Source organism: Corvus moneduloides, chromosome 6, assembly GCF_009650955.1.
Source record: "Corvus moneduloides isolate bCorMon1 chromosome 6, bCorMon1.pri, whole genome shotgun sequence".
NCBI lineage: Eukaryota > Metazoa > Chordata > Aves > Passeriformes > Corvidae > Corvus > Corvus moneduloides.
Genome location: NC_045481.1, coordinates 25,707,966 through 25,731,038, shown reverse-complemented (window position 1 = coordinate 25,731,038; position 23,073 = coordinate 25,707,966). Strand labels below are relative to the sequence as shown.

Genomic DNA, 23,073 nt, shown 5'->3' with positions numbered 1-23,073 from the left:
AGTGTTTCTGAGGACCTGTATTAAAGCTGTCCAGCCTGTCAAAAGGTAAATTATTTTACTTGTCAAGAAGTGAAATTATTTTGAGTCTCCAGGTATGGGTGAGTCTGTGTTCTTTTCAGGGGTTCATTACTACAGCTGTTAGACCCAGTCAGGATATTGTTTTATAAAATTTATTTTGTTAGAGTGTGTAGTTAGTATGCAGCATGGTTGAAAGAGAAAATGAGATTGTTGCTCTGTTTCTAACACACTCTTAAGTGTTACTATTTGCAAATTATTAGTTTCTTTGGAGCACGTCCCTTATGTGATTTAGAGAATAGCAAAATAAAGGGTGTTGTTAAACACAGGAGAAGGCTTAAGATTTATGTGACAAAAACATGGTAATTTAAATGCATTCTGGTCTTAATTTAAATTTAACAAAAAGTACTGTTTAACTTCATAATTTAGAAGTCTTTCCAGAACTGCAGCTGTTCCGATGAAGACCAAGACTCTAAGTAACTCTTATTCATATGATTAAAATAAAAAAACATTGATGAAATATTCCTCTCTGTTTCAAACAGCCTAGCATTTGTAATTCCGTTTAGGCATCCCTTAGACATCTTGGAGAGGGGCTGGGTTGTGTGGCAAGGCACAGGTACCTTGAGGGATGAGAGGAGACAGAAAAAAAGCAGAAGTTGAAGGAGTAAGTTTTACTCATTTAATGCCCAAAGTGTTCTGACATTCTAGAAAACTAGATATGTGACTACCCAGGCAACTTCAGTCCTCATAGCCAGCACTTAGCAAATCATCATGAATATTACTGACTTGGCAGATTTACTGGAACATCCTGTGGCAGTTTCTCAGGTTTATGACACTCTTGCTTTGTCATTATAATCCCCAATCCCCCTTTTTTCTAGGTGGGTCTTATGCTAGGTCTGTTTTGTGGTAGAAATCACCATGTGGCTGCATCAGTTACCAAAAAAAAAAAAAAAAGGAGGCAGCATGAGGATGGTAACAAAGATTTTTTGAGGGCTAGGAAATGGTGAGACCATTTGACTTGAAGGCATTGCACACACAGTGACTCTAAACTGTAAAACTGCAACACTGGACAGCACCTCCTTTCAACCCTTTGCTTCCTTACTGTAGCATTGTAAATTAGACATTAAAGTTGACTCCTTAGTAAAAGATATTATAGAATGGAAATTATTTTTGCTATATAATTCAGACAGTAGAAAAAAAACCCCAAACCTCCCTAAAGTCTAAAATCACTCAGCCTAGTCTTCTGCTGCTGTTTAAGACTGTACCTGATGCGTATTTGCCTGACTTGAGTCAGTCACTGTGCTGCAAACGTGTGGTTTGTAAATGGAGATATCCTTGCAGTTTAACTAAGCAAAGTTGATTCAGGCTGTATCGTGACATGTAGTTAATCCTTTCCTCCAGATGTATCTAATTACATAAATCCTTGCCCAACACAATCATATTTTGGTACTCTCTGTCCTCTGCTGCTGTAACTCTCTGTAGTGCTCTCACCTTTCATCTTGTAAAGGTCAAGAGAGGGAATTTCCACACACTAATGGTCCATTTCTCCTACTAAACAAGCTGTTACATAGTTCTTAAATGGATGTTTTCCTGTTTATCACAATTTTCTTCAGAAGTATTCCTTGGAAGTGAGAGGGAATCCCAGTGCAAGCAGGATATCTAGGCTCTAGAGACCTCTCTTTGGTTGCGAAAGAGGAGTGAAGGCATTTTGCTCTGCTTCAGTTACCCCTAAACTGTGGAGGACCAGGGTGGGAGGTGAGAGAGGGGTGAGAGAGCATGATCTGCAAGAACAATTTGAAGAGTATTTTGGTAATTTTAGTTTACAGTGAGTTTGGTATACTGTAAATTAAGTATGCAGCTAGGTCCTTTTTTTTCGCTGTACCCATCTGGTGTTAGAAGTAACTGAACATACATTTCAAACGTGTGTTGGATCAAAGCTAACTCACAATTCCCTTCTTCAAGCAGTTTGGCAGCTGGGATCAGCTCTGCCCTAACTTTACCCTCTCTAATGTCTGTATTAAACTCAGACATCTAAAAGATTGGTAAAATAGTTCCAGATTGAGTTACTCGAGGCTGACAATGCACAAAGGAGTAGTTTTTGCTCTTGGCAGATAATTCAAAGTAGTTCCTCCTAAAGTTAATCAGCACTTCTAGAAATGGACTACATGAGTTTGTGTAATTCCCATGTAAATTGCAGTAGGCCTGTACAATAACTGAGGAAGCCAGATCCTTGCTGCTCCACTCCCTTCCCATCCCGATCTGGTGTCAGCAGCCAGCATACCACATCTCTGGCCTGAAGCAGCAGTCAGCTCCTGCCAGGAAAGCCACCACACCTGCCCTCCTGCACCTCTCACAGGCTGTCACAAAAAGCCAGGCTGTGACTGCTGTAATTCGGATTGCTCTGTGACAGGTGCAGGGGACACCTCATGTTTTGCATTTATTTCTTGTCTCTTCCAGGGAAAGAGCAGCAGGCTTGTTGAGTGGAGATTGCTCTCTGAATTGGGGAAGGGACTAAGTGAATTTTGTGGTACTAATAGTTGTGTGTAAACATATTATTGCATTTTGTTTTTCTGTATGTTAAAGATTTAAAATTACATTTAACAAGAGGATTCAAGGTTTAAAACTAATATTATCATTTTAGTTATTCTAGTGGTTCTGTAATAGTTATTCCTGGACTCCTGGCTGCATTAGCAGTAGGGAAAAGAGTGGGTAGAGAGAAGCTGCAGTTTTGAAAGGAAAGCTGGTAGTGAAAAAGAAGTTTCATCAAGATAAGGGAGAAAAATAGGACATAGCATAGTAGTCTACAGGAAAATGGTGAATGGTCCTGTTAAATTTTTGAAAAAAAAAACAACTTTGGCCGCAGAATTAAAGAACCTTGATGAATTATACTTTGTGAATTCAGCTCAGAGCCATTGCTTTGGTATGTACTTTATTCACATTTGCAAGGCTTATTTTCCAAATATAAAAGACAATTATCAAGACAAAAAAAACCCCATCAGCTCATCAAATGAAGGCAAAGTTAAAAAAAAGAAGGAAAACAGAACATCTGTGACCCACGATTCTCTTGGCTTAATAACCCAAATAAATTTTGAAACATAATTTTGCTTCTTTGAAATCTCTGCCTAATGCCTATAAGTCCTCTATGATGAAACAAGGAGAGCAAAAAATGTATTGGAGCTTGTAGTGTTTGAGAAAAATAGTGAATGAAACTTTCTCTCCTGAGCTCCAGTTACTAAACAGTTTTTGAAGCCGTGAAACACACAAGAAAGTTCCTATGCATACATAGTTGACAAATACACATACTAGTATGCTCAGGTTTTCATGTGGTAATCTTTTTGAGTCTTCAAGTCTGTCTTAACTGTGCAATGTGCCTAAAAGATCATCTGTTCAGTTATTGAGACAGTGATACTTTGTACAAAACATTAGCTCTACTGTATGAGCTGTCCTACAAAACAAGCAGTTATTAATAATTTCGACCCCAAAATCTCATGCATGGAAAAGAATTTTTTTCTTCTCTGACTCCTTTGGCAGCATCTGTGATTTGTTCAAGTACTTTACTGTCTGTAAATGAAGCAAGAATGAAGTAGATCCATGAGTCATTCTCTGTTCAGAATCAATACATCCAACAGAGGTCTTATTTGTCATACTGTGACAGTTCATCAATTCTTCCTCCCAACAACTCTTGTCTTACCACTCAACAAAGCAGTCAGATATGTTTGTTCATTTGCTCTCAGCCTGTTCCATCTCTTTTTTTTTTTTTTTCTGTCTTCTAATGGTAGTTCAAGTTTGCATTTCCATGATAACAAAACATTTGGCCTATTGCTCAAGATTGGAGAGATTTTTATCTTTGCAACATGTGTTTCATTCTTTAGACCTGTACTTTCATTTCCTGTAAGTATTGCACAAAGCACAAAGATGAAGATTTTTGGTGTTTTCATTGAAAATCACCTTCAGCATCTGTAACCTGATCTTAGAAAAGAAAGATGCTCAAGCAGTAAGGGGTACTCTTGAAACTTCGCGTATTTTTAGTGTTAGAGATTCATGACTGAAATATTCAGCATTGCATCCATATCTCATCAGTTAGTTTCTGGGGGTTCCTTGGATATCCCAGCAGAAGAACTCAGTTCTTCTCCAAAGACACACCTCAGAGATTGATACCAATCTGCTGAAATCTTCCCCCTCTTCTGTATTGGGGCTATCCTAATATAGCATAGCTCAAGCTCAAGAATTTTTGTCACCAGATGCAGAAGAACAAAGCTGTTAAGTTTCTCAGGAGAGCTGAAGGAGATAGACTCAGTTGCCAGTGAAATCTAGAGGGAAGGCCTGGCCTGCAAGTTCTCCTCTCCCTGCAGCTCTTCTGAAGCCCAGCAGTTCCTGATTGTGGCTAACAGAGAAGTAAAAGGGCATTTATTACGTTCAACTTTGTATACCTATACACTGTAAGTGAAGATGGATTGGACATCAGTGTGTCAGAGGTTTTAGAAGTACTCCTACAACTGGTTGGCACGGGTGCTTCCACCAAGGAAATGCCCGTGTTGACTACACACCTTAAAGCCACCAAGTCTGGCTCTTTCCATAAGGGTATGCTCCAATGTCCTTCACTGCTTCTGCAACACTGGGACAGGAGAATAGGAGGTAGATGGGACATCTTAAGAAGGGAAGCACAAAGTCAGACTGGCTACTTGTGAATACAGTGGAAACTTTCTTAAAACTTTAAAATTCCCAACATTGTGAAATGGGGGAAGGGAAGCTGACAGGATTCCCTGAGTAAATGCCTCATCAGTCGACTGTAAGCAATTACTTTTCCTTTCAGAGGTTTCCGCTCTGGTTTTGCGCTTCCTGGTGAGAATAGAGCAGCAGAAATTGATCAAGTTAAAGAAATCTGACTATCAGGCATTTTGACAACTTCTCCCTGTTACTTTCTCTCAGTCAGATTCTTCTTGGTGCTGCCTCCCATTACTATTTGTAACCTTTGTATCTGGCTATAAATCAATGAAGCCCATGTGGTTAAATTAATGATCTCTATTGGTTTCCATTTGGTGTTTGTGATTTTTACCTTTGTATTTGGTGATAATAGAAAATCAACAGTTAATGTAAGTACAGGAGCACCCAAGCACACCTTTTTTCTTTGCAAGTGAATTTGCACCACATATGTTTCATAACAAGATTCTTCTAATCACTAGGAATATAAGCTTGAAATTCAGCAGACCAGAGTGAACCTGCCTTGATGCTTCATGTTCCAGTGAACTTGGTAGCTGTAGCAAATAGGTTGGTTGTTATCTGCTGTAGAGAAGTCCTGCTAAAATCTAGGTGATGAAGTCAAATAAACATGTCTTCTGACCTGGATGAGCTTCTATCTTGCTGTTTTCACTTCTCCCTTAGAAACCACAAGATGGGGTTTTTTGTGCGTAGCTCAACTGATTCACATAATCATGGAATTGTTATCAGTGCCGCAGTAAGAGGTGTTGGGCCTCCAAATTGGAAACCTGTTCTTTAGGGAACTGAACTGCTTCTTTAGAAGTGATTCTCATACGAAAAGCCTGCATAGTAGTGCAAGGCTACGAGAAGCATGCCAGAAAACGTGAAGGTTGGGTTACTATAGGCCAGTTCTCTGTAAGAATAAAGATTTTATTTGAATGTGAGAAGTGCTGGTTTACTGTCATCTTAAAGGCAGCATAGATAATCCTCAGGACAGTGATTGTGTTCATTCATGTACATCTGGATTTATTTATATATTTGAAAAGCAACCAGTTTTGGGTTCATGCTTGGCTTTTACATTTAATATGCTATTTCTAGTAAAAGTAGGAAAGAAAACATATTTGAAAGTTGTGTTATCTGAAGGAGAAAAGGTACAACATAAAAAAAGCCTAAAGTCCATTTGGATTTGTTTATAAAGCCATGAAATCCTAATTTTTTTGAACAGTATGTTATTCCTAGGGATTTCCGCATATTCACATGATGTTTAATGATCCAGCAATCCATTAAGCTGCATTTTTTGTTTTTTCTCTAGTTGCAGGATTGGAAGAGACATTTATTTATAAGTAAATATATTTAAATTGAGATTATTAAATTATTATAACCTGCAATGAAGTTTAACACTGAAGTTAAAGTAATTTTAATCTAGACTCATAGAAAATCAAGTACAATTGTCCACAGCTTTTAATCTAAATCCCTTCATAAACTGATTATTTTGTGTTGTCTGGAACATGGAAATAGGAACTCCTATTTGAATCTAGGAGACTGATGTCACCAGAATTAAAATTCTATTCTGGGAATGACAATCATGCTGGCAGTATTCTTGCTTAAAACCAATTCACAAGAATTCCTGTTTCAAACTGAACTTCCGTAAAATGGTAAGAAGTCTTACCCAAAATACTGTTGCCTATTAGAGGTGACATTCTGTATCAAACACTTCTTAATGCAAACCTCACCTTTTGCCAGTATTGATTTTGTACATCAGATACAGACATGAAAGGGAAGAGGCTATCCCTATTCTACTTTTTACTTATTTTGTAAGGGTACATTTATGTAGTTCTTCCAAATAACCGAGGAGAAAGGAGGCAAGGCAAAAAAACTAAGAGTCAAAATAAAATAGTCCCTATGCTAATTCAGATTTATGCTTTTATCTGGGGTGTTAATCTAAATTAGATCAAATCAGATTAAACTAATATGTTTACTTGTGTTCATATAAAGAGGAGATCTCATTCAGGTAGCTGCTGCATTGTCCTATCCTTGCACAATGCTTCCTGTAGTGACTGTTAAAACTGGACCTGTACTTCTGTCATATCATTGATACCAATTTACCTCTTAGATAAATCAGAAAGTATTAGTGATGCTTATGTCTGTCCTTATCATTGTCCAGCTTTTATCCATTTACCTGCTTGCTTCTATGCTCAACAAAAAGGAAGCAGTGAATTGGCAGTAATATTTCTTCTGCCTCTAATGTTTTGAATTTTTGAGTCTTGAGTTTTTAAGGAGTCACGTTGACATGGCTGAGCAAGCTGTGTACAGTGTGTGTGTACTAGTTTAAAAACAAACCAGTGAGAGGCACCAAGTCAGAATAACAATTTGATGGGGAAATTAAAGAAAAAAAAAAAAAAACAACAAAAAAAACCCACACTGGTTCAAACTGACAGAGTCAAGATACAACCTGACACCCTGTTAGTCAGGGTGGTGGTAGCAGTCCAGTGGAATGGTGGCTGCAGTCCTGAAGCGGTGATTCTATAGAAAAGGGTCTGCTCTTCCTCAGAAGGTCCAGTGGTGACTATGTAGCTCCTGTCCTGTAGAAATCCAGTGGAAAGGTTGTCTCTGGTGTTCAGAATCTCAGATTATATCCAGGATGGAATGCTTGGTTCCTCCCTCTGGGTGGAGCATCTCACAATGGGGTAATGAGTCATGAGGCAAAGTGTTGATTAGGCTCATTAACAGAAGGTGGTCCGGAGGGAGTTACCTCTGAGTCGTGAGGCATGGCATTGATGGGCCATTAACAGAAAGATAGTCTGGGGGGAGGAGGCAAGGAAACACTGCCCCTCCTGTTTTCAACAGCTCATGAGGATGGTAATAGAATACACTGCAACCCAGGACAGTTTGCCATAAGCTCTCTAACGGCAGCTAAAAGCCAGTTCAGTTCCAAAGGTTCTGAAGCTGTTACTGTTCAGAAGTTGTTTCTGACTTACGTGGTATACCAGTGTGGGAAGATCAACCTTGCTGCTGCCTTCTCTCCTTGTTCATTTCCTAATTATGTGATACTTTGGTAAGCTAGGTAGCGCTTACACTATACACTGGAAAAAAAAATAGTAGAAGTATGATGCAGGTGTTTGTTAGAGCTGTGGTTCACTGGAGTTTGAGCTTCTACACTCAGTGCAAGCTTAAGAAAAGTACAGTGGAATACCTATTTCTTGAATGCTACCTATATCTGATTGATTGGTTGATAGGAATTAGCTTCCACCACAGCCCTAAGTTGCCACACATGTGAATAAATAAAATTAAGTAGTAGTAAGAGGGCTGCAAACAAGTAGTCATAGAGCAGAACCAGTCAGTCTTAATGATGTTGATTTATCCTGCTCCTTATTAGGACCTTATTAGGAGTAGTTACCCTGGGCTCTTCTAATGTTAGTGTCACTATGCTTCTTTCATCATCAGAAGTCATGTACATGGTCTCACTGTAAAACATTGCAATGTGCTCTTTAAATCCATTTATGTGGAATGGCCATAAGACTCAATAGTGAGAGGAAGTGTCTTAAAGAATTGGAGGGTTTTGACATTTTCACTTCTCATTGATATGTATCTGCATATCATGCCTTAAAGAGTGAAATTTCTTAACTTTCCATTGAATGGGCATTCCCAAATGGGCTTTCAGAAATCTGAAATGCTATAGGTTAGGGATTTCTTTTTTGTCATCCCACCCACTCTCGTTTCCACAAGCCCATTTAGCCCACCAGCCTAGTTAACATAACCAGTAGTAAAACAGTTTTAACCATTTGCTATCTGATAAATTTGGTAAACAAAACACTTCTGATATTACAGTTCTGTCTTGCACTTGAGCACTGCTGTTCAGTCCTGGATGCTCCAGAGTTGTTAGCTGGGTATCTGCATCTTTTCCATGGAAATGGACAAAAGAGGGAAAGATGCAACATAATTCCTCGGAAGTGCTGGCTGGTATAGTCATATAGATACCTGGAAAGCATAACTCTGAGTCCCCAAGCCACAAGTTGCTTTAAAAAAATAGATCCTTTTATGAAATAGGGGTGGGGCTTGGGAGTTGTTCTTATTTGGCTTCTGTTGTCCAAGCCTTTCTGGTGGTCATATTTTCATATTCTCAAGCTTCTTTCTCTTGACAAGGGGAAAAAAACGGCTAAGTAGACAAAGTTTTTCATATAACCAGTTGTTCCCAAGGGGTTGAGCCTTTAGACAAATGGCAAATATTATCTGTAATTCATTTGTGTGAGCTGACAATATTATCTATTTGTCAAATTTCTGTATCTTCTGAGTTAAAGAAAAATACTTCAGATAATACAGTGGCCTGCCCAGGGTCCAGGTATTGAGTATTGCAGACTGCTACCAATATACTTGCATTAAAAGCATCAAAGTAAAAAGATTCGATCTTGTGGATTTTAGCTATCATGGTGGGCTTTGAGACTTTCACTGCCTAGGATGTCCAGGCATGGACACTGCTGGCAGTGTTACTAGTAGTAAAATGACCTGTCTTCAAAGATTCACAATCAAACGTAATGGCTGTCAAGATAAATAATGCTGACCCACATTTTACATCAGCTGCATTGCACTGCATCACATTTTTGTTGGTTTTGTAGGAACAGCGGGTTTCTTGCCAGGGTAAGCCTTGATCCAACTGAGACAGTTGAACCTCTGTCTCATGGTACTGGCAGTGCAAGGTGTACTCATGTATATGAAAGTGCCCTGGGTTTTCTCCAATCTGGTAAATATAGTTATGCTCTTATCAATATTAAACAGATTCCCTCCTAGGTTCGTCCTTGCTGAAAGCTTTGGTTTCATGGTTGACTCAGGACTGATAGGTCGGACTCTGACCACACAGCTGCTCCTCCCTCTCAGACCTTTGTGCTTTAGTTTGCTTCTGCTGATTTTTATACTGTTGAAGAAGAATATTTTATATGTTCTCTTTCATATTAAACAAAATTTTCCTGTTCCTGACCTTCACAGAGAAATCACCACTCATTTCAGTAGTGTTTGTTAATGTATTTATATGTGTTAAGAGCTGCAAAGGTTCTTACTGAAACAATTGTTTTAGAAGGTGTATAAAAGTTTTGAAGGTAACCTCTGTATAAAAATCTGTAGCAGGCAACTGGAAAATAGTACTAATGAGAAACAGCAGAAAGGCAGTGTGAAAATTGTGTTATAAATATTTGCAGCATGTTGTACTCTGATGCTTTTTTTCAACTGCAAGTTGTCAATTTACTGATGTTTCCTTGGTTATCATGTCATTCTACCTGGATGTCTGCTATCCTGTGAACATAGAAAGAGTCCTTATGTTAAAGTATTTGTGGAACTCTCAAGTTTATTAAAATCTGGGATGTCTCTGTAGAAGCATATATTAATATACCATAACAGCATCATGCCTGTGCCTGCTGTTACAGTGATGTCCCCAGCTGCTGCAGGACCTTTTCTCAAAGAAAAAAAGTACTGTCTGGGACTTTTTGAACCACAAATAGGACACAGGGAAAACACTTAACAACACACTAGGTCAGTCACGCTGTACAGACATCTGCATAGGACAGTGGTGAGAGCTGAGGTGTTTGTACCTTTTAAACTGTCAGTTTCAGTCTTAAAAGCTGATTTCAGTCCTGCACGAAGTTATTTCCTATCTGTGGAAAGGATCAGTCAAGCTTGTGCTTTCATTTTCATAACATCCCATTACCACTGCCGCCGCCACCACCACCTGGAGATTCTGCTCACATTCTGGATTTTCAGCACTTAAATATAACTTGTGATCCACTCTATGAAAATCTTAAGACTGGCACAGCTCCATTGGGTTCACAAATGTTCCTTTTTAACAGCTACATGGTTTCTAGTTCATTTCCAATAGCTAGATTTTTACATTGTTTCTAAAATGAAAAATGGTAAGAGAAACTGCCTTATGTCCTTACTTCTTTGTATACAGTGCTCTGATAATAGTAGAAAAGCAAGACTACCAATGTAATTGCAAAGACTAGCTTTCCAGTGAAAGAAGGCAGACCCCTGAAGCTGTGACTTCAGCAGGACAGTTATTCCATTTACAGTCAGTGGCTCTGACAGGTAAAGTTTCACATCTGAAGCTTATGCAAGAATAAGAGTAAAACCTCCTACCTGTTCATTTTTATGTAACTTTCTTCCTTAAGAGTATAAAGATGATGTATGTGTAATATTGGTGCAAGAAGCAATGTGTAGTGATCAGTAAGAAAATACTGTTGAAGAAACAGCAGTACAGGCAGAAAGAATTAAAGGATGAGAACAAAGGATAGTATTGATATGTGGAAATGCAAAGGGAACACTTGCAGGTTTTACACATTTCTTTTCCTACTTTGGTATAATCACAGAGACTGTTACCACCTAACTCCTCTCCTTGGTGTGGCGAGTTGATACTTTCTAATCTTTTGTAAATCTCCAGGTTTTGGTACAAAATAGTAGGTTCTCAGGAGATGTCTGGTTAAAATCGAATCCACGTAAGCTGCCCCTTATATATTGTCAAGATCTTGGTATTTATTCTTTTTTACAAGAAAGAAGATGAGTAAAAGGAGAGATAAAAGTATACAACAGTATGAGCTATGGAGAAAAAATACTTCAAAGAAGATCAGAAAAGGACAAATACCTTTGTCCTTTTACATGACTCTAGAAAGGAAGACATTCAGAAAATTTAAGTTCATGAACAAAAATGGTTTGGTGCCAGTCCACAACTAAAATAGAAAACTCTAAGTTTTAATTAAAAGAGAAAAAGTAAGTTGTTAGGACTGGGCTATAGTTAATGGTGAATTGGACATTTCCCACTTGCTATCCTAGCAGAATGCTGCTTTGGATTTCAGATTCATCCTTTCTCCTACATCTTTATTCCTACTTCATAATTGCTGACACCACATCAAAGGGTCTGCTTGTACATTTAAATCAATATTACATTTTTTAGTAAGTGCTTGGGAAAGAAAATAGTATTGTAGCTGATTAACAAAATTTTTGGATTTAGAAACTTGACTGGCACTGAAGTAATTTACAGTATTCAACTTCCAAAAATGCAGTTAGACAGCTGAAGAATATTTTTTTGTCTGTGTATTTCTTGAATTGTAAGAGTCAGAAAAATTTGTCTGTTTTTCTCTTTTGCAACTTGTACTATAAAATTCAGCAATTCCCCAGCTGTCCATATCTTCTTTAGTCATCATTTCTAGAGTTCTTGGCATTGTTCATTTAATAGCATGCTATGTTAACTATTGTCACTACCCATTTTTCTTCCTTTTATTTGTGGTTGAACTTCATTCATCTAAAGATCATGGTGATGAAAATATTGCCATTCAAAAGCAGAGACATTCAAAAAGCGTGAGCAAGAATGTTCACACTAAAAGGTTTCTCAGGTGTAAGGTTTGACAAAGTGGCTGAGATCTTTCAAAGATGACAGTCCATTCTAAAAAGCCAGATTCCAAAAAGCTAGTGGCTCCTCCCCCTGATGATCCCCCACCTACCTCCCCATTCTTCATGTCATATACACACTTCAATTCTGTGTTTAAGTTGTGTATGTATTTCTTCGCTCTCTGCATGCATCCCACTGTGATTCTGTTAATTCTCCTAGGAAATACTGCTTCACTGCTGGTCAGATTACTCCTTGTGCCTTTTGAGAATAAGACAGAGCAGAATATGACTGTAATTAGATAGAAAATACCTATTTCAAAACATTTTTTTCTTATATGGTTCTCTGCTGGAAGGATAGGCACCTATCCCTCCCTATCAGCACAGGAGAAATTCATAATAGTCTTACCAAATCTGAAGTTGATTTACACAGTTTTGGTTTATATTGTGCTGTTCTCTGAGCTCATCAGTAGAATAAAAGACAGGGGTGGCTCTGTTTGAAATTGGAAACTTTACCTACAATTTATAATACAGAAGAATGTAGTCTCATTATTTACAAACATATTCCTTCTACATTCAGAATTGTTTCAGGGATTATCTTGAGCAGATTGCATCTTCAGTTGAAATCAAATGGAGTTGTAATTAAAGATATCCCCATTACTGGTATAACAGCCAGGATACCATGAATACAGAAAAATACAAATTGTGCTGTTGCTTCTGTATCTGACCTGAATATATTTACAGCTACTCTGCTTCATTCTCCCCACTACTCAGGATACAAGATGGTTCATTAGCTTGGTCACACAGCCCATGGGGTATTGTTGTAGTTAATTTTGACCTGAAAGGAATGCATTTACATTCACCCAGTGTTGCAACTGAGCCAAGTCCTCCAGGCAGTGGGAACACTGGACTGTGCAGGAGCACCAGGTGTCTTGGTACACACTTGATACCAGTTAGTTTGGACCTGACTGCAAAAGCATCTTTGGCCTCTGAACACAAACTTACTCTGCAAGTAGCAGAGCTATATTTAGGCATCACCTCATCTGAGCAAACTGAGGCTACTGTACCATCCTCAATTTATATTAAATCAACTTGGGAATCTGCTTCTGTGGTTTAGTTTTCCTGTTCAATCAATAATCTGCCTTTGATTAATAGTGTTGACTGTTAAGAGTGAAAGCTAACATCTAAAAATGAACTGCAAATTTTAATGAATTGTGATAGGGAGTTAAGGCATATCTCTAGTGAATGTGTCAAGAGAGGATAAGTCAATTCTAGGTGCAGAGTCAATGCAGACAGGTTAAAACATGTTAAACATTGTGTGATTGCCATCATTGATGTGTGAAGTGCTGTCACTGGTAGAGTTTTGCATCATGATGTGTTACATCAATCTAAATAGTTTTACTGTAACACAGGATACAAATATTCCCAACAAAATAGTTTCTGCAGTATTGCAGAGATCCCTGGTGTTGTAAGGGATAATTCCAAGGGTTAGCTGTTGGCTGTCTGAAGAGCAGAAAGTAAACCAGGCTGATTAATCTGTGACTGTTACTTACTCATCCATCACTGCTTTCCCTTCAAAGTAGCTACTCCCTTGCTAGTCAGGGACAGGTAATCTCTAGGGAAATCAAGAAATGTGTATACTGCCCTTGTATTTGAGTTAAGAGGACTTGAGACTAATTTATACTGTGTCATCAATAATAATGTGGAGAATATAAGCAGCATTTGTATTTGGTGCTGTGGTAATGGTATTGAATGTGGTTTGGTGAAATTACCAGGCTCAGTGAGAAAGTCCAGCCTTTCTTGCAAGCAGCACACATGCCTTCCCTGAATAACTGGCTGTCCTGTGGGAAAAATCTCTGGCTTCTCATCGTGTCTCTCTCCTGTGTGTGGACTAAAGTAAACAGGTTTTTCTTGAGGTTATTTTCTTGGTCTACAGTATGGAAAAGGGGAACCAAAAATGGTGAAACTCTTAAATAAATGTGGTGGTGAAAGGAATTCATTCATAGAATCATAGAATGTCCTGATTTGGAAGGGACCTATAAGGATCATCAAAGTCCCAACTCTTGGCCCTGTGCAGGACACCCCAAGAATTGCACCATGTCCCTGACAGTGTTGCCCAAGTGCTTCTTGAACTCTGTCAGGCTTGGTGCTATGACCACTTCCCTGGGAAACCTGTTCCAGTTCCCAAGCACCCTCTAGGTGAAGAACCTTTTCCCAATATCCAATCTAAAACTCCCCTTACCCAGCTTCAGGCCATTCCCAGGACATGGGTTCTGTCACTGGTCACCAAAGAGATCAGTGCCTGCCCCTCCTCTTCCCCTCAAGAGGAAGCTGTAACTGCAGTGAGGTCCCCTCAGTCTCCTCTTGTCCACACTGAACAGACTGAACATGACCTCTGTGCTGCTCGTACGGCTTCCCTTCCAGGCCCTTCACCATCTTCATTGCTCTCCTTTGGATGCTGTCAAACAGCTTAATGTCTGTTTTATATTGTGGCACCCAAAACTACACCCAGGACTCGAGGTGAGGCTGCACTAGTGAAGTGGGACAATCACCTCTTTTGACTGGCTCCAATTTCTTGCTAAACTTTGGAGACAATGCTTATGCTTAGCCCTGCCTGACAGAGTGCAGTAATGGCAGCTCTGAACCTGTGGTCTGTGTTGGAGTTTCTTTTGCAGTTTCACAGCTACAGTTGGGTGGGAGGCAGCACTAACAACAGGTGTAAATAGAGCAGTTTGTTGCTCTTACTAGCAGATAACCTGTAGGTGAGTTTTGCTTTTAAATGGCGGTTAGTGAAACCAAATGTTTAAGCAATGTTGAGCATGATTTATTAATAAAAAATGTGATTTAAATATTTTTTGGTGGTTACTTCTTCATGCTATAGGTGTATACAGGTGAGTCACTTTTTGCTGAATCACTGAGTGGTGTGCCTCCCAGCAGCAGTGTGTAGGGATTTTCCATTTCACAAGTGGGAATCTACCAGTAGTACCTAAGGAGAAAAGCTGTCCTACCTCCAGGTGACCTTTGAAACTGGGGACACATGGCACAGTGTGACCTAGTGATCAGAAAGGGACTGGCAGTGAAGTCTTAGGAAATCCATATCCTGCTCTGTAGATAGTTCCTTGTATGAGTTAGAGTAATTAATCTATCTTCCTTGTGTTCCATTATACACTCATGTAACTTTGGGAAATACTAGATTAATAAAATACTCCTGACTTTTAAAATGAGAGATCACTACTGCTGTTTTTGTATTAACACCATTATGTTCAGTTAGTTTCCTCTGTGACTGAAAAAAGTGTTACTGAGTGTCTCACATCTTCCTTTCTTGAGAAGCAGCCAGGCATGGGAGTAGACACACTTAGGAAACCCCCCATGTAAGTTCTGTGACTCCTTTCAGACCACCCCCATTAAGTGCCCAAGCCTAAAGTGAGATAAAATGCTTTTTGCTAAAGTTGTGTCAGACTGGGGGGGTGTGCAGTACAAAATTATTTTTATCTTAGGAAAACAGAAATAATTTCTATCTTCTGTATTTTAGTTGTGTAAGATTAATATCTGTGTTAAGTAGAGGAGGGACAGTGGGTTGTTATGTAAGCAGGAGTTTCAAAATGTTAAAATGTTGACTCTTTAATATTCCTACATTTTAAGCCTGGTTCAAGTTTTTCCATTGATGTAGCTAATGTATACCAGCCTCTCAATTTTTTTCCAGAAGCACTTCACACTAGAAAACCTCATATATTAATAATATGTAGGACAAGGAAGTCCACATGACTAACAGGTACAAAGTGCCACTAGTTATAACCTCCAGAAAGAAAGACTTACAGGAGCTGGATCCAAGACACTTTAGGTCTTTCATAAACTTGGGAACAGCCACTATTGACCAATCTGTATCTGGAACAGTTTTTTAACTTCGTTTTTCACATTATTTTTTGCTAACCTTCCCTTAATGTAGCAAAGCATTAGGCAAAAAGAAAAAGTATTTTCAGTTGGAATTTGTAAGGGTTTGCTAAAGTTACTCATGGTTATTATTTCTTCACTGTTGACTTCTGTACATGAAAATGTCTGTGGATGCAGTAGCTACATTCCTAAGTTTCATTAGCTTTAATGAACTCAGATTAACCAACTTAATTCTCCTTTGGTATTTGTATCCAGCTATTTGCAGGCCTGGTTCAGTGCATGAGAAGTTACTGAATTTGACCTTTTCCTGCTCATGTTATGTTTTGTTTGTTTTAACTAGGGAAAAGTAGATTGTATGCATGTATAGCCAATAGCCAGTGTGATCTCCTGGAAGCAGGAAGCCAGTTCCAATAGGTACTGTTAGGTGTTTGTGCTTTTCATTAGCACCAAGCCCCTATATCTGTATGAAAACAGAGCCTTTAGTCCCTCAGAATCAATACTGGCAACAGCAGCTTGTAGCTCAACAGTTTGAATTAATGTAGAAAATCTTCTGGCCTTCTCTCCTCGATCTCAGATCCAGATTCATGGCATAAATTTGAGCCATCTGCAGGTCCTTTCCGGTGAAGGGCAGTCCCACACTTCCTGTCCTCACCACCTCCAGCAATGTGTTCCCATCAGTCATTGAACCTTTGACTCAAGTCTGTCTGTTGGGTTGCTGCAAGCTCAACCCTACAAAAAAAATGTCTTTTGTTGGATTAGTGAGCTTGTGGGTAGTTGTGACATAGATCTGACACAACAGAAGTAGTGAGAATGTGCGTCTTGAGAGAAGACTGAGTGTTGAGAGAAGACTGAGTGGGGCCACTCCTTTCTCTTGGTACTTGAAGGTAGATGAAACAAAATGCATTGTAAAATGGCACACAACAGTTACATGAACAATTCTTTCCCTGAACCAAAAGCGAGTGATACCAAAAAACAATAAGGATCACAAATAGAAGAAAAGGAGGGAAAAGAGCAAGAGGAGAAGGGCAATTGAAGGTATTACAGAGAGAAAAAGTAACAAGGAAGAGAGAAGTAGCTAGAAAAGCAGGAAGAAGGATTAAAGAATAATCAGGAGATTGTATGTTGACAAATAGTGGCAGCAAATGCAGGTAAAAATTAGGAAATACCTTTCCCTGGTGGTTGTGCATACTGTCCGTGTCTTTCAAATATGAGAGATATATGAATCTCAAGAAAGAATTCTTCTGTCTTTCTGGGTCGAACTGAAATGCCATTGTTTGTGAGCATTCCACAGTAATAACCTGGATGCTGAAAGCCAGAACCTTTGTCCTCCCTGAACTCAGTCTGGGTGAAGCAGGGAGGGAAAGTCCCGGGCACAAGTGTCTGTCCTGAGAAGTACTTGCTGCCGAACAGGCACAGCCCTAAGAGGCTGCTGAAAGGCCCCTGTGAACACACCTCAGTGTGTTGGCTCACAAGTGGCCGGCCAGTCTGGATGTGGTTTTCATAAAGCCTTAATCCCGCGGTCAGGGATTTCCATCTCCTGCCGCTCGCTGCTTCCCCACAGGGCAGCTCGGGCCGTGTAGTTCTCCAACTCCGCCAGCAGGTGGGGCTGGAGAGGCGGTGTGCTCAGGGCTCCCGGTGCTCCGTGATGAGAAACGGGCATTACTTAAATCCCAGCGTGATTCACTTCCCGCAGCTGTCTTGGAACTTCCTGACATCTCCATACAACTCTGTCCGAGGTCATTCATGTCATTTAAACTGCAAGAGCTGGCGTATACAAGCACTGTATTTTCTGTCTGGTTGAGAGCAGCTTCCTTCAATGAATTGGTTTGTCATTTCTTTTTTTTCTTTGTGATTAGGGAATTAAATCGGTTAACTGCCTAATTCATATTGCAGTTAAGAACTCTGTGAAACGAGAGTAGTCTAGAAGTCCCTCTAGTTGAGACACACATGAAAATGTTCCGTGTCACTCTGTTTTTACAGCTAAAAAAATTTGTGTTTGCTTTGTTTTCTGCAGCTGTTTGATGCTGTCAACTGCCTGGCAAAAGAGAATGCCCGGTTGCTTGTGCTGGGCCGCAAACATATGCTGATCAACTCTTCAAATTGGAAAAGAGAGATTATGAAGGAGATGCAGAATAAGGCAGACTTCTTCTTTGCTGAAAATATGTAAGTTGAAGAAAATGGCTCAATATAATAGAGACCAACACCTGATTTATGTGCATTTTGCTCTAGTTTTTAGTACCATTACTAGTATCTCTATCTCTGTGTGTGAAAGAAACATATCCCTCGCTATACTTGCTTCAAAAATACATAAAAGGTGACTTTCATCACTTAGAATCATATTGACAGCTGTGTGGTTTATTAGGATTTATGGCTGATAAAACCACTGCCAAGAGCACAGTGCCTTGAACTTACAGAATTTCTGGTAGCATCAGTGTGCAGTTGTGGTCTGCTGCTGTGTGGGGGTACACTGTTGAGTTTTAGCAGTTCTGTTCCACATTGCATGGTACTCTTAAACTTTGTGGCAGGAGATTTTATTGTCCTATTATCAGATTGTGATAAGAGAAAAAAAGTGCTATATGTAGCATGCAATTAATTTTTATTGCACTCCAGTTTTTGGCACCCTGTGGTAAGTAATTTTTTATTTTACCAGGGAACTAGAGTAGTGGTGGGAATTTTCAGTGTTGCTGATGAATAAATCTTGATCAGCATTTGAATCACTTCCTGCAACCACTTACTGCCGTGTGAATGATGACTGTCTTTTCCATTTGTTTTGTGAAGCTCTGAAGATGATGCCTTCTTGTTATATGCCACTCTCCGATCAGGCAAGCATTGCAAGTTTGTTACTAGAGACTTCCTCCGGGATCACAAGGCTTGTCTTCCCGACAGTCTGACACGTCATCTGTTCCGTAAGTGGCAGCGTGGACACCAGATAGTGTTCTTCCCTTCTGCAGAAGGAAGGAGTATGAAGTTTTTGGTAAGTTTTCCCGCTGCAGTCAGAAAACACACAGAGCATATTCACTGAAGATACATTATTTCAAACTCTGGATGCCAGAATATCATGGTTAAGTCTAAGAAATAGATCTGTTGCAATGTGCTCAAAACTCCCATGTTAACTGAAAATTTACTGGATCCACAGAGCATGCCACAAACAAGAAAATTGTCAGAAAGCCAAGAAATGCTACCTAAATGCTTACAGTGTAAATATAAATAAAAGTTTGTGTATACAAATCTTTCCAGTGCTGGAAACTCTGTAACCATTCCTGGCCTCATTAAAACCTGAGTGTCAATGTTTTAATTTATTTAAACTTTGAAATCCCTTATTCTCCTCTGCAGCACTATTATAAAATATCATGCTTCTAATTTTACAATAGAAATTATTTCATCTTTATTTTAAAGAAGCAGAAAAATACAGGTATTTCAGTATTTACTGTAATAGTAATCTAGCATAGGTATAGTTTCATGAGGGAAAGCCCAGAACAGTCAGGTTTATAGTTAATATTCAGCTGCAGAAAATGCAGTAATGTCATGTTATGGCAGAATACTACTGTTATTGTCTAGGAGACATGTATCCTTGTGAACAACACATTAACAGGATTGCAGCTGTTTTAAGATTTTTCTAGGGAAAAATTCATCGTGACATTCTACATGCAGTTTTTTGTTATCTGGTCTGTCTGGTTATTCCTGGCTTAAAGGAAAACTGCACCTATGCAGATTAATTTTCTTCCTTCTCTGGTTAAAATTGTAAAATAACATTCATAATTACAAACAGAGATAGCAGTCTGTAAGAATTACACAGCCTTTCATTCAGTGTTGCCATATATACATTTCTTCTTATGGAGCCATAATGAATGTTGGGTTACCTGAGGTACACCTTGTTTCTTTCTTTTGTACAAAGGGACTACTAATTTTCACATCTGAATTCCCATAGAAGTGATTTGGATGATTGATATTCCCAGTCATAGCTGTTTTCTAAGTTATTCTGGAAGCTACCACAGGAAAGTAGATTTCCAAGATTATACATATGGAGTGATAGTATGTCCTGACAACCATAATTACCAACCAGTAATGTTTCTTTTGCATTTGTCTTATATATGTTGAATTAGTATACCTGTAACATAATAGAACAGAAAAATTGTTTATTCTATTTGTTCAACCAGATGCTTCTGAAAGTGTTAGTGATAAACCCTCTTCTTACATCTCCTTTTCTTACATCTCCTTGGGACAGAGCAAGTCAGCTCTGTAAAGAGAGAGACTGGGAGAACAAATACAAGATGTCATTAATGTCATTAAATCCTATGTTCAAGCCTATAAACTCCACATCCTGAGTAATTCCCATATGATTTCATTTAACTGAACAGAACAACAATCATTTTGCTATTTCTAGAACTTGAGTGCATTATGCTGAAATCATTAGTATCTGGTGCTGATGGAAGATAGAATTTATAATGACTCTTAGACCACAAAATACTGAAAGATAGTTTAGTTTTTTCTCCAGTACTAAAATTTAGAATTTGTTTTGTGTAAGAAAATAAAATGAGAGTTGTTAAGACATAAAACTATGGAGACTTTTAAGGTAAGCATTGGAAGTCATAACTACCTGTAATTGATATTTTAATAATATGTTGTATAAAGTCTAAAAAAACCCATTTTTCCTCTGTTTTTTCCCAACAGCCTGCTTTCCATTATGACTGTGTGGTGCAGACTACAGGTGATACATGGCATATTCCCTATAAAGATGTTTTTGAGGAAAAATACTCATATCAAGTACCAAGAAAATGGCTCTGCATTCAACAGAAATGATGAAAAATGGAATTGGACAAGCTGAAGCTGCCTTTTTTTTTTCGTAATTTCTGTTGCTGGCTAGGAGAACTCAGCAGGACAATTATGGGATTAATGTGTGAGGTGTGTAACTAAAGAAAATTCAGTGACTGGATTTTGATGAAATCATTCCTGCATACAACTGTTAACATCAGTGGGGCCCAGGGGGGATGAATTAGGTCCATTATTTACATTTTTACAGGCAATTTTTGTGATTTGAATTAAAACTTGATTTTTCCTGTTGGAATTACAGCTTGGACATTTTTATCTTTTATTTTTCTCAAGCTTTTCATCTACACTGAAATGCATAAACACTGTATGTTGAAGAAATTAAGCAGGACTTGCAAAGTACCTTCAAAGTTTGTGGGGCTGGCGTTGCAACAGAGTTGCACAATGTCTACCTCTGGTCAGTGAAGCTAAGGGGGACAGATGGTGCATTTATCATTCGCCAGACACACACAGACCCAATACTTCCTCCTGATCACATAGAATGCAGGAGGTTGGTTATAGCAATAGATAGCAATAATTTGTTTGGAAGAATGAGAAAACAACCTGTGGAATGGTCTGTGGCTCTTTCACACTCCTAAGTTTTCCGTTTCTGACAGGATTTGGAATCACTGCAATAATTTGCTTATGGAAATGCATGGATTTTTTAAAATTAAAATTGATAGCTAGAAATTCTTAAAGGCAATAATAGGATGAAACTGATTCTTGTACATTTCTATAAAATCTGTCCCAAGTTATAAAGCAAAAAAATAGTATAAATTACAGGAAAAGTGTTCTAAGTTATTTGTAAGCATATGTGTGGTAAACGTGTATGTTTATTGCACCTACAGCTTTAATGCAAACCTTTCTCCCCCAAAAACAGAAATGCCACATAAATCTCAGATGAAATATCCTGGGTTTGTCACATTTGTCTTGTACAAAAATCGTCTGTTTGAAACTGAGATGAACCATGAAGATCTTTTTGTATAGAACTTCCAGTTCTGAGCTCTTGCAGGACCCCATGACAAGCTCCCTCAGGACTCAGCATTCAAGCATGTTCCTTGCTATTTTTTTTCCAGGACAATCCTGGCACATGTTCTACTTCTGCTATCAGTTTGTAAACCAGCAGGTGTGATTTGCATACAGTCATGTCCTTCAGGTACAGAAAGTGTAGAGGAGCTGGGTGCCTCTTAAGGTAACATAAAACCTTGGCTTTAAATTCATCATATTGTTGGTAGTGTTCATCACAGACCCTTTCCTGACGGAACATAACAGCTCCTATGAGTCCATTAGGGAAGGCAGAGAGATTGGATCTACTTCTCTCAATCCTCAATACTTTTAATTTGTCAGAAGATTGCTTTTACAATTCTTTAAGTCAGAGAACTGCCACATCTCCTTTAAAGTGGAAATACTCCTTTCAAATTAGGTGTCTGCTCCTGTACAGGACTGCTTAGTTAGTAGCTACTGCTCTGTACGAGGCTGCCTCACCCTCTGTATGAAGTTCTGCATGGCATGAGCTGCTGTGAATCAGCGCTGTTACAGTCCTTGTTTGGTACTAGCTCTGATGGTCATGCAGCCCAAAGCAATGCAGAGCTGGGCCTTAAAAATTTCTTTTGGCTAGGTCAGAATTGGCATTGTTACACTCAACTAGCACCATTGCACAAGTACTGGAACCTGTGTGGGAGTGGGGTTCAAATGTCAGGCTGCAGAAGCTGGGTCCCTGCAGCAGCTCTGCCTTAGGTCAGCCCTAGCTGAGCAGAAACTTCACCTTCAGGATATCCATCATCTGTTAAAGTTTGTATTTTACCTCACCCTGATCATTAACAGACATGCATAATATCCATATATAACTGTAATAAATGCATCCTCTACTTCCTTTTTACTGAGGACATGTCCCTAATCAATCACATGGGTTTCGTACAAATGTTTGTTCGTACAAAGATACCGTAATGCCTCCTAAATAATAACAACACTTCCTAAATACACATTACTAGTATATTTAGGGAATGATGGAACGGAATATGGAATTTACAGTTGGAAGGTGTTACAACATTGGTGTCAGATTTGTGACTTCTTTTTTCTATGTTTGCTGATAATACACTTCTCTATAGATCCTTGCAGGGAATTAATGGCTTCTCTGGAACCAGAGGGGAAATATTAGTGATGAACATACAGACTTTATCAGCTGTATACCTGTTACATACATGCACATGGTATCCAGAGGCTCAGTTCTGACTGAGGTTAATTGTTTTAATTTTATTTAAGACTCTGTGAAATAACATTTTTGTGTTGCTCTAAGTC

General features: G+C 38.8%; 1 protein-coding gene across 3 annotated transcripts in view; it reads left to right on the top strand.

Annotated features, from left to right (window-relative positions):
* Window positions 1-21,039, top strand: part of PRORP (protein only RNase P catalytic subunit) — a 41,398-nt gene extending 20,359 nt beyond the window's left edge. For all 3 annotated transcript variants that reach the window (XM_032113285.1, XM_032113287.1, XM_032113286.1), the window contains exons 6-8: window positions 17,984-18,132; window positions 18,748-18,943; window positions 20,641-21,039. In XM_032113285.1, the coding sequence (XP_031969176.1) occupies window positions 17,984-18,132; window positions 18,748-18,943; window positions 20,641-20,769 (474 nt within the window). In that variant the 3' untranslated portion in view covers window positions 20,770-21,039. The remainder of the gene's footprint in view (window positions 1-17,983; window positions 18,133-18,747; window positions 18,944-20,640) is intronic.
* The last annotated feature ends 2,034 nt before the right edge of the window (window positions 21,040-23,073 follow it).